Source organism: Chelmon rostratus, chromosome 14 (genome assembly GCF_017976325.1).
Source record: "Chelmon rostratus isolate fCheRos1 chromosome 14, fCheRos1.pri, whole genome shotgun sequence".
NCBI classification, from domain to species: Eukaryota; Metazoa; Chordata; class Actinopteri; order Chaetodontiformes; family Chaetodontidae; genus Chelmon; species Chelmon rostratus.
The window spans coordinates 1356105-1369013 of NC_055671.1; the positions used below are offsets into that span (position 1 = coordinate 1356105).

General features: G+C 41.8%; 1 protein-coding gene across 1 annotated transcript; it reads right to left on the reverse strand.

The window, feature by feature from the left end:
• Window positions 1-1774: 1774 nt before the first annotated feature.
• LOC121617442 (myb/SANT-like DNA-binding domain-containing protein 2) lies at window positions 1775-7840 on the reverse strand. Its single transcript, XM_041952626.1, has 4 exons — window positions 7409-7840; window positions 5167-5422; window positions 5018-5081; window positions 1775-4545 (listed from the first exon to the last, which is right to left on the reverse strand). Exons 1-4 carry the CDS (start codon window positions 7838-7840, stop codon window positions 3630-3632), a joined length of 1668 nt encoding a protein of 555 aa, XP_041808560.1. The 3' UTR covers window positions 1775-3629.
• Window positions 7841-12909: the final 5069 nt, after the last annotated feature.

Consider the following 12909-nt stretch of genomic DNA (forward strand, 5'->3'; position numbering starts at 1 on the left):
TTCTAAAATAGACTCCTTTCATTGCAAATATTTTTGATTTACTAATCACCTGTAAATCACCTGTAAATCACCTGTATCACTTCATCCTGTACATTCTGTAGCTGCACCACAACATTTCTGCAGACTGTTGCCTGCCCATAACATAAACAAGAACAGTATGGCAGTGAATTACTACTTTGATAAAAATATTAGAATAAATCAGATTAAAAAAAAAAAAAAGCAGGAGGACCATACAATCTATTGCTTTTATGATCACATTATCATTCATTATCATTACTATCATTATTATTATCAGATTACACTCTATAAAGCCAGATGCACAAAATCAACATGTTGATTTGGTTTTAAGGCGAAAGTCATGCTTGTTGATCAAAGACCTGTCCTTCTCCTTCTACCTGTGCAGTAGAGGGCACTTTGAATACTTCAGGTCTTGTTTGATTTGGCTTCAGGCTTCTTGTTTTCATATTTTATATCTGGATTTAGCATATCTTCACAGCTTGGGGAAGTTAGCTGCTTCGCTACACTGACATAGAGGATTAAAATTTCCATTAGACAAAAATGTCTGTTGTTTGCTGCATGTTATACTGCATGAATACAAATCTATGACAGTCATTGTGAACAAAAGCAAACAGGCCTATCAAATATACAACAGCAAGGCATAATGAAACATTTATTTACATTATGTGTAGTTACTGTCATTGAGTCAGAAATATTGTGCACCTACAATGTAAATGAAATAGTGAACAGCAAAATGTAACATTAATTATTAACTAACTGACTGAGCAAGACATTTTTATTCATAACAAAAGAGCAGCATACAGTACGTGCCTTTCCATTTGTGTTCGTGTCTCAGTGCATAAACACTGTAACATAAAAACAGAGTCATTGATTCTTTTACTTGTTATAATGTCATGTATTTGTTCAGTCTTATGATGCGGTTTTTAGATGTGAGTATGAAAAAAGATGTTTGTTCTATGTTCCAAAGGCTGGTTTCTAAAAGGTCAGTGGGTTTGTCTCTCTGCACATACATCACAGACAAAGACTGTCAGTTGTGGCTTTGCCTCCATAAGAGACACCTTTGAATTATTAGTCAGCTCTCTGTCACATTATTTTATGTATTTATTTATTGTTATTAGGTATTGATACCATTCAAATCTAAGGCTTTTATTCCCCAGTGACAAGCAATACAAGTCATTTTTACTCTGCTATGTGGGGATTTTCAGGAATGGTTATCTATGGCCATCTTCTGGCTACATGGGTGAATTACAGCTTTTAAAACTCACATCACATCCACTGAAATTTCAAGTCACACAATCAGACAGCAGTATACTCATTCAAAAGAAGCTATTTGTACATATAGCTCAGTAGAGCAAACTGGTATGCTCTTTCTCTGCCTCAAATCAAACAAACAACAAACGATGAAGTCAGGATCAGTGCTGATGTCAGCATCAGCCAGAGGGATGTCAGCACGTCAGCAGATTCAGCAGCCTATGGTGTATGGTATGACATCACTCCTCTTTTTCAGTTGAATATACATATTTTAGTAGAAGAGATTTGTGAGGACAATGCATAGCAAGCTGTAAGTAATTCTGATTTTCTCAAGGCACGTTTCATCTAACAGCATCTCAGTCCGGCTCAAACAAATTCACAAAAACCCACTTTCACTGTGAGGCAAATGACAGTGAGGGCCCCATTTATTGTTTTTCAAACATGTAAACATACAAGACAGTGACTTCCAAACAATCACATACAAGACATGGTGTCAACCAATAAAATAGAAAATATCATATTTATCTTTATATACTGTATAACCAAACAAATGAACATTGCAAGTCTGCAAAAGCCGGAATGCTCAAGAACATCAATATTCTTAAATATATATATTATAGATATATATAAGGTAGATTTCATACACAGATTCAATATGGACTTAACCATTGTTTGATTCTTCTCTACACAGTCCTTTCCTGGCACATTGCACATAACCTCAGGATTCATGTTCATTAAGAATTCAGTTTGATTGTTGGTCATGGATGAATTAACTTTACTAGAAGTTGCAGATCAGTGCTCGTAGGCCTGGTTTAAACCTGTAAGCAAGAAGATTAACACAACCACTGGCACAATTATGTATTATCTGCAAGACTGCATTTAAATTACCAGTAAAAGGGAGGTGCTGGTAACTCATCAACACAGCTCCTGTGGTGTAGGCCTGAAATGGAAACCCACAACCCCACAGCTGCAGCTAGAGATGCTCAAAAAGTACTGATCACCAACACATATCAACTCACTCTACATTTGTACTCCAGTGTAATATCAGTGATTTCTCATTTCAGCTGATAGCATGGCACAAAAAACACACAGGAAGTAAATGAAAAATGTCTCAACTGATCTGGCAGTTTTCAGAATACCTAGCAAAGCCAAAATTCAACTAATAGAACAGATTTTGCTTGTGCAGGAGCAAAACTCTGAATACCATCAACTTAGTCAAGCATTCGAATGTACAATAGACCTATAAAATACCATGCAACAAAGCCAGCAAGAGAGCTAAACAGAGGACTGAGATAGCTTTAAAAATGTTCATTTGTTTGTGCTAGGGCAGAAACCCCAGTTAAATGGAGTGCAGGTGCCATATGAAGGAGCAGATATGACACTGGAATGTCTTTCAGCTGATAAAACAGCAGCGAGTGGTAGAGATCCTGATAAACTTTGATTTCTTGTCTGTACAGCTTGTAAGTGTTGCCAAGACACTACAGAACCTCTCCCATTTGCATTCAGCCATGGTAAGCCATGTGAAAAATGTTTTCATTAGTCTGAATTATTTAAGATGCTGTCAGTACACATGGTATTTTGCTACCTTGCTCAGAGCCATCAGTGGCATAAACTGCATGTGTCCTTTCGTGTGCTGAATTGAAACAGGGAGGAAACCACAGCAAACTGGCCGGCTGGGTTTTCAAGCGCACCCAGTGCTCACACTGCTGGATAAAAAGGTATCCACGTCGGCTAATACCATCTGCACAGCATTGGCAAATACTTATTCTTTGTTTTTCTCCTAAATTTGCATGGAAGCATCCCTAGCTGCAGCCCAGTGATACGTGCAAAACATGAGGCATAAATCAGCCGTAACTCTTAGATGTGTGAATTCAGGCCCAGACCTCAACAGTCAAAGTAAAGGCAGTTTTAGAATAAATACACGCTATGGTCCCCTCGCTGCCTTGTTTGCTACATCCTACTGAGGTAGACAGATGCATACTGCAGTAGTCACCTTGCCGACCCACACTCCCTGATGAGGCAATATTTATCTACACTAAACAAGCAGCAGAAACCTTTGTAGTGCACATTAGCCTAAAATAATAAGTACATACTTCTTGGATGTTGCAGCTCTGTAATACTTAAACCCATATTTCTACACAATACATTTGCCATATTGTGCATAGTCATTCTTTTAGACTTAATAAGTGTCGAATGAAAATCTGTTCAATTGAGCTGAAAGGCTGCAAAAACATTCCAGACTCTTGCACGCATCCATGCTTCATTACAGACAGACTTGGTCACCTTTCATGTTGCCTTACCAGCTGTAACACTTGTTAATTATAACTTAAGTCAATACAATTCCGAAACACTGAGCATAGTTACAATGTTTCTTTGTGGTTGTATTTCAAGGAATAACCTACAGCAGTTTCGAGGCACTCCACCAGGGAGCCTGCTGAGAGGAAGTCCAGCTCCACCTCAATGAATTTTATGTAAATGGCAAAACGTTGACACGAGTCTTCACCTCCCTCACCATCCTGACTTGTGCTGTCAACGCGGCAGTTCTCCTGCAGTAAACGGGTCACAGCGGAGGGTTCGCTATGGACATAGTGTTTGCCTGAACCCTGAAAGTGCTGAAAGAGACACTGCTGTATGGTCCTATCCTCAGCTATGCCTAAGTAGCAGTAAGTGACTTTAACCCCAGTCCTGTCACCTTTCCCTGCACCTTCTCCATCAGCCTGTGCCCCGTTCTCTGACTCGCACTGAGGTAAGCTATGGTCTTCACTATCACCTTGGGGAGAGGTCTGAGTGGTGTCGTGAGAGGACGACACCGCCTCGTAGCCAATAGCGTAGAGTCCGTACGCCTTGGGGATGTCCCCAGGAAGGAGGTAGTGGAATGTGCCTTTGCTGCAGCCTGCTACCCTGGACTGGGATACAGGGATCCAGTCCACCTCCATGTGCAGCTCCAGGCAGCGCGCCTCACTGATGGTTATGTCCAGGAACTTGTAATAGACATTCTTCCAGTTCATCTTCTGAACTTTGGTCATGATGATGCGCCCCTCTGGCTTCTCTGGGTTGAAGTACTCGCGGAGCCTCTTGCCCAGCGGCACCTGTGAGCTGATTTCAGCGTAGTGGTAACGCACGTCCTCACGCCAGCGCGTGTTGTAGCCCACGCCAAAGATGGCCAGTTTGTTGGAGAGGTGCAGCCGTGAGAACTCAGTCCACGTCTGGAAGTGCTCCCATTTCAGCTGCACTGACTCAAGGATACGCATCACAGTCTGCATCATGTCCCTTTTTCTGCAGAGAACCCAAGATACATGTTAGACAGTGCTAACGAGCAGTGACCTGTCAGACAAAATACATAAGCAGCACCTTGTTAGCCTTAAGATTGTTCTGGTACCTCTACCCAATTAAATGGTTTTCATGTTTGTTTGGTAGACCACCAGATGGTTGTAATAGCTCAGTCTTAGAGGAATAGCACCCAGAAGTAATATTTGTGGATCTATATCTCTATGGATAATAAACCCGTATCAGTGTATGTACAAAAAATATGAACCACCAAACGATATCTCCTTCTCTTGTTTGCCTTTCACAAATTGAAGAGTACATTTTTTAAACAACAGAACACCAAGAGGCGACGTGGAGATTCCTTACAACCTCTATGTTTAGGATATGAAAATGTATGGCTTTGGCGACTCCCAGTGGTAAAATTGAAAAAAAAAACAAACACTTGGGCAGACAGCGATGCACATGCACACCGTTGACTTACTGGGTTTGTTCTGACAGCTCTGCTTGAATCTGCAAAGCCCTGTTTTTAGGCACCTGGATTTCTTCTAGAGAGAAAACAAACACACACATTACTTCAAAGCCATTTTTTCTGTCGTCTTTTATTTGCACTCTGCTTACTAACAAACCCACCAGTCTCCATGTCTCCCTCCTGGAAGGCTGAGTCCAGCACCTGGTTGCACCAGTCCTCCTGGGAGAAGTCTTCCAGGGTGCTGCCATCAGACTCCATCTCCTGATACAGCCCACTGCTGTTGATCAGCACCGGGGCACAGCTCTGGGAGTCCCAGCCTCCCTGACCAAACACCTTCTCCAGCTGCTCAATAGTGTAGCTGCTCTTCCTTTTGCCGATGCCGTGCTCCTTCACGCGGCTGTAACAGCGCCGCAGCGTCTGTATGTGATCGGAGGACAAATACAGGGTTGACTCAGCTGATGTTCCAGAACTGTCAACTTTCTTTGGATAGAAAGGGTCACAAAGAGGAGAGAGGTCACTTTACACTTCATTGGAACATAAGGTCTAGGAAGTCTGAGGAGGAGAGGGATTTATTTTGCCTGCCTCTGGACTGCACCAGTCTGATGTACTGGACCAGTATCAGCCCAGAGACTGACTTTATTAAGTGGCGTGGCTATTAGCCTGCTGTCATGATTCAGATTTAAAACTTAGCACTACTGTAATGCTAGTCACATGACTGACGTTACTAGTACTTCCTGTATGTGCTAAATACATTTTAATGTGAAAGCAGTGGACGCTTATTGTTAAACCAGAAATGCTGGCGATGCCATTTGTGGTTGGCTAACATTAGCAATATAGATTCATACTGTCTGCACTTGTTGTCGGGAAGCTGTTTGGAAACATCACAAGGACTAAGTCACATGAAATACTGTTGCACTGTGTTTAATGAAGCTCACTAAAAGAGAGAGGACCAAAACAAGGACCAACTTTAAAGATCATGTTTTAAAAAAGCTCTACTTGGAATGATAATTCAAGTTGAGTTAACTTTGTCATTTCAAGGAACAGTTAGGAATTTCTCTTGTGAGCTCATTCAATACAAGATACTAATAATCAAACAATCATACACATAACATACACAGTACACAAGTCACATAAATAGAAATATCTAAGAACTATATACCTTAAGAGAGAGGTTTGCAATTCAAAAGACAAATAACATGTTAAAAAGTATGCAAAATACCTTCAATAATTACAAAGACGACCATAAACTACAACACAAAATGTACCTCAAAGTGCTGGAGTTTGACCATTCAAGAGTGGAATAGCTTTGAGAAAAGGAACTCAGATTTGAAACAGAGCTGTCTGAACCTCGTCACAGAGGGCATTTCCTCAAAGAGACGAGCTGCTGGGTGAGAATCACCTCTAACATTCAGAGGTGAAGCCATACTTGATAAACTGAGAAGGGTGGGAGGGAGAGGCCGGTCGTATTAGATGTGGTCTTAAAGATCTTCTCCAATGCGCTTGTTCACTTGTTTCAGCAGTAGTCAGGCCATCAAACCAAACTGTGATTCTGAAAGTCAGCACACTTTCTACAAGAGATATATTAAACTGGGCCATGGCTTTCCTTGAAACACCAAATTTACAGAGCTTCCACACGAAGTATAATCTCTGATGAGCCAGCTTTCTAATTTTGGGAATGTTGCTTTCCCATTTAAGGTTTGCAGAGTTTATAGTCCCAAACAAGTTTAACTCCTCATCTCATCTCTCCTGACATCTATGATCTCTTTAGTTTTTCCAGTATGTCCGATATGTTTTTGACAAGTTAAATAGACATCTTATTACCTCACCTATTACCTCATGTGCCTGACGCATGGAGGTGACTGACTGAATGAATGAATGAACGAACGATCGCAGGGTTTAGTCAAGGGCTGATTTCACAGTAACACAGCGCACAATTTGTGGATCTTGGAGCGAGCAATGTGATGGTAAATGTGACCATGTAAACTAAGACATTCATTTTGTGATCATCATCATAACTCAACTAAATTATTTATATATGTTTGGGGTTTTTTTCTCACGGAAAAATGTCATATTTATCACAACACATGGCCAGTATTTGCTGTGGGGGCTCCTGTCGGGGATCAGGAGGGTAAAGTGAGTGTAGGAGGGATTACTGCAGTCCTGCTCCAGAGGGGAGGTGTGCAAACAAACTTCCTCCATCAGTGCCAACAGACTGACCGTATGTCACCAACTGGTTAGCTCTCCTTGTCCTCCATGTCTGGCGTTATAACCTAAGCTACACTGCAAGCCGCCCCCCCTGAATGACAGCCACTGCGAGCAGCTCCGGCTCAGCCTCACAGCTACAGGTAGAAGTCCTGCTGATGGAGGATGAACGTGCACAGCCATCCTCATAACCTTATTTACCTTCATTCTCTCCCTGCACTGGGACGGGGTCCTCTCATATCCCAGCTCCGACAAGGCTCTGGACACCCGCTCGTACATGGCGGGGCCGGGGGCCTTGCCGGAGAACACGGTGCCTGCGACCTCCAGCTGCTGCATCCTCGCCTCGGTCAGCCTCTCGTTGCCCCACACCGCGATGAGGGCGTTCGTCTCGGACGGGGTCCACGACATCCCTCGGCAAGCCGTGAAGCTGTTGGAGGAGGATGAGGCCGCCGTCCGGCCCGCCGTCCCTGAGCCCACGTTCAAAGGCGAGAAGCGGTTCGGTGTGGAGGGGTTGGAGTGGTACTGATTACTGTCACTCAGATCCTCCGACTCAGGGGATGGCACTTCGGTTTTCGGTATCTTTAACGCCGTCGATATCTCCGGAGAGCGCTCCGCGTTACTGGACGCCGCCATGTTGCCTCTGTTGCTAAGGGGAGGGGGGGTGGAGGGGGGGGTGGAGGTTACGTGCGGGGCTTTACGCTGGAAGGCTCGGAGAAAAATACGGCGTGGATCCTGGAGGAACTGCAAAGACGGATCCTGAAAGAGTTGGACTGTCAGGTAAACAAAGAAAAACACAGACACAAGCAGAGACGTAGTAACTGATGTGGGACAGAGAGAAAGCCCCCCCGCCAATTTTCTCTCAGAAATAGGTCTGTTCAGATATGAGACCATAAGTCGCTGCTTTGGCCTGCAGGTGTGTGTGGCACCAGTTCAGCATGGGAGGATATCAAGTTTTTTAGTTCATTAGGTAAATTAACATTGCATATTTTCACTTGTCATAGTAGAATGTCAACTCAACAGCTGGTCTTAAGTACAATTTTGATATACTAGTACTTGAGTATTTTCATTTTATGTTACTTTATACTACAGTTAGAGAGAGATATTGTACTTCTTACTCCACATCATTTATCTGTCACCAGTAGTTACTGGTCAGATTAACTGTCACATGCAAAACACCAGTTGTTTGAAATATGATGCAGTGCTTAAGTGTTAAACTAACCAAGTAGTGTATAGTAATAATATTCAATTATACAATGTGCTTTTATTAATACAGCACTCTGAAATGGAGTGTTTAATTACATTTTGCTGATATCACTTTTAGTTTAGTAAAATTGTGAGTGTAGTGTTTCTACTTGTCGGGCCTACTCTCAGACAGTGGTGTTTCTACTTTTACTGAAGTAAAGGATGTGAATATGTCGTATACCAGTGGGCATGACTAATAATATTAACAACTGGTCTGTTCAGGAAAAACTTCTCGTTTCTACAAGGAAATGAGTCCACAATCGTTGTTAGGCCAGTAGCGAGAAATCTGAGACAGGGGTCTGTCGCTCTGAAAAGAATACATTTGACCTCTTTGGAATTTTGTTAAGTTATTTTAGAACAAATTCAGTCACACTCAGTCAATCTTTGTTTTTTTGCATGACTTTACTTGACAGATATCCAAATGTATGTGAACATTCCAAAATAAGATCTGTGTCTGTGCCAAAGCTGGTCTTGTGAAAGAGGCACTGAGTTCTCAGGGGAATGTTCGATCTGTACAGCATCATTGTAAACTGCTTGCATGTTGTTCATTCCAAATTCTATTATTTTATCAATTCAGAGTTATGATGATAATACACTTTATTACAATAAATATACTTGCAAAAGATTACAGTAATGTCATTTTTTACTATTGTAAAATGGAGGAAGTTCTTCAGAATTTTTACTTTTCCGTCAACCCTTTCAGAAACTTCTAACACGATACTTCAAATTGTACATGAAAATACAGTCCATTGGTGGAAACATGGCAAATGGTTCACTTCTATTCAACTGTCCCAGTGGGCCATGACAGTTTATAATGAGCAGATTTTGGAGAGTTACACCGGAAATACATGGGGCGCTGACATGGCGGCATGTCTGCCGCAGCATGCCTGCAGCAGCCGTGTCCATTATAATCAACTGAAGTTGCTACACTGACCTCGCAACCCAGTTGATCTGGCACCATGGATGTGGCAGAGCAAAGTCTTGATTACGGGACAGGATTCAGCCGTAGAGGCTCTGCTCCGGCTCCGGCACACCTGTCTCCACTCGGGCAATCACACATCACACAGACACGCAGGGAGACCGAGCTCATGGAAGACAGGTTACTGCAGATCACATGAGGTTCTCCGGGTATTATACATTTCTGCAAACCACAGGGATATGTTGAAACTTTATGTTTCTTTACATTCAAGCTTTACACTTTATGTTTCAGTTTTTTATTTTATGTTGTGTCAACACTGGTTTAAATCTGGTTAGCTTCAGGAACAAAAACCACTTGGTTAGGGTTGGGAAAAGATCATGTTTTGGGGTAAAATACCCAAACACGGTTTGAAAATGTCTTGATGTGTTGTTAAAAGCACCCGGTGCAGTCGTAACAGACGTATCGTATCTCAGACAGTAGTCTGCTACTTGGCAGTCACTTTGCTGAACCGTCATGCTACCACCATTCTGTCCTCCTGATGAGAAAAACTCAGCTCTTATACATAAACCAGTAATCTAAACCAGCTAACAAATCTTTGGTACCAGCTGTAGATATGCTAGATATTAAACATGTCTGTGGTTTGCAGAAACGTACAATGGCAACATTTTATTCTGGTGACTGAGCTGGACTATGGAAGCCATATGCACTTGCGTGAACAATGTGCTGCTCATCTCAGTTTTTATGTGGCCTTTTTCTCTCCCTCCAATACAGCGCTGGCTGAGGTTGATGGGGAACATGCTCCATCGCTTTCCCTGTTCTAAGTGTGTGATTTTAAGATGTCTGGAGTAGAGGACTCTCACAAGTCTCGGTTCTGTTCAACATTATGTTGAAGTGGATCTGAGAAGACCAGGCCTCGATCATGATGGAAGTGCTGTCTTTGTGTATGCGTGTGTGTGTATTGTAACTAACACTGTAACATTAGGATGTGAAAGCATTGGTGGGAAATAAGGTAAAAAAAACCCCAAAAAAACAAACAAACAAACCTCAAGAGCCACAACAAACTGCTCTCAGAGAGCACAGATGATAGCAAATTAGCAATGCTAGCATTAGCTGCGGCAGTGAATAAGCAATAATTTGTATAGGTCAAAATTATTATACTTGGATCCAACAAAATTACAAAGCTGATTTTAAATGGGCCGTGTTTGTCATCCAACACCACATGGACGGAATCCAAGGTGATTGGATCTGTGTCTCTGGGCCTGTTTCAGGTCTGATTCTGCATGTCCACTTTTAATATTCTCTAGTTACCTGTTTCACACTTCATGTGGATTCAGCTGCCTGTTCGATTTCCTCAAGTTGTTCACATAATAAGAACCACTGTGTGAAGAAAGTCTTTGTGGTAACAACAAGATTATCCACTTCACCCACACACAGCAAGGACTGTCATCAGATGACCAATGATGGTAATCTTGGTGTTGTATAACATCTTAATTTTGTTAGTTTTTAACAATTATTTCACAAATTTTATTGTATACACCTTGGATTTTAGACATTAGTATCATTTGATACACTAAAGTTTCTTTTTTTTTTTTTTTTTTACAAATTAAACTATATTACAGTCAGCAACATCGTTTTTCATCTCCACGTGATGGCCGCTTGTTAGGTTAGTGGGCCATTTTGTTTATTTGTCACATGCTGTGCTTTCATTTCTGATGAGAACTAGCTGGGTCAATCAAGGGCTGCTTTACAACCGGGCTGCCAAGTAACTGCAATCAGCAGCTAGTCGGTGGCTTTGAGGTCCAGGATGATTGTTGCCACTGCAACTGCAGGCTCTACTCATTTCTCAATTTTGTGCCTCCCCCAGCCTCCTTCCTGTGACACAGAAACAGGGTTCAGTGCAACACCTTAAAGGATGTCTCAATCCCTAAAATGCATCTCAAGGAGAGAGGAGACTGAGTGAGGATGTACAGGAGTATCCTTTGCAGAAGACTTTTCGACGTATTAAAGAGGAGCGATGCACAGCTGGAATATACAAACCATAGTGGTCATACCATACTTTTCTTTTTGTATATATAGGCTGTATTTTTAATTTGATGATCAAATATGTGATCAAACTTTCTGCCCTTCACCGTTTGTGTGGTGCGTCACAAGGTGCTGCTCTAACCACATTCCTTATTGTCATTTCACTTTGACATTTTTTATGTTTTGATTATTGAATGTAGGCTACACCCAATCAAAATGTCAAATGATTACATCAACAAGGACAATCTCTTGCATTTAGCACAGATTTGCTCTATGTCATGCTGTCATATAGTAATCAACTGTTCATTATGTAGTCTGCAAATGTCTTTCTAAAAGTATAGTCCTGTGCAACTGGGGCTGTAGGCTGCATTTCAGATCAATTTTATTTCATCATTCTTTACAGAGACTGATGACGAAACGCTCACACTTATCAGGCTGAGGGCTGGGACACAGGGACTGAGGTAGCATTATGCCCACTGGCAGCTTTGGTATGCTATTTTCATTATGAAAATAAGGAATATTTCAAACATTCCTGTTTTGCACTGTACAAACACCGAAAAAATACTTTCCCAATAGGCCATAGGTCACGACAGGCTATGAAACTGAAAAGCATATTTTTGCTATGAAATTGAAAACACTACAGAAATAGAAAAATAAAAACTGAAACTTGTGCATGATGAGTATGAGCATGTTCAATGTCTTTCCACTCCATTATGCCTGACAATTGTGGAGTAACACCAACACACTGTCCTTCTGTTCCACTGAATCTCTCTGTTGTCCAGCAAGTCACTGTCGTTTTATCATTACTGGGCAGTGAATGAGATCTGTTATTGGATTTTGAGTGTATAATGGGTCATTTGATGGCCCGATTGATGGACTGTGTCATTGTTTACTTCACCTTTTCCATGAAAATGTTTGATTGGCTTTCCTCAGGGACTTCAATTCATTTCAGCCTGCTCTGCCATCTGCTGTGTGTGTGTGTGTGTGTGTGTGTGTGTGTGTTTGTGTGTTTGTGTGTTTGTGTGTGTGTGTCTGTGTGTCTGTGGTCAGTGAGGTCCTGACCTGGCCAAAGGGACAGTAAGATCCTTTTTGGATGAGGCCCACACACTGGCTGTCCAATAAAGGTCAAAGACAGGAAACACAGGACAGTCTAACCTTTACATGTCAAAACTGCACCTGTCAATGAGCTGTCATATCTGCTGTCAGGGGGATGGAAATGTGCCTGGAATACCTTTTTCATGTCACCAACTCCCCCTGACTTGAAATTAATGTATCCTACTAACAAGCATTGTGCGTTAATCAAGGCCTGATATATCTTATTCCTCTGCACTTGAGCTCCACTGTTGTCCAAAAACTGTTCATAACACATCAGTGAGCCCCACTGTTGCACTGGGTGACATGTTTCTGCATTACCGTGAACACTCACTAGTTTTATATTTATATTTTAAACATAAACCATCCTGCTACTCGAACTAGTTGCTTCAGTACGAAATGTGTGTTAATCCACTGCCAAAAAATA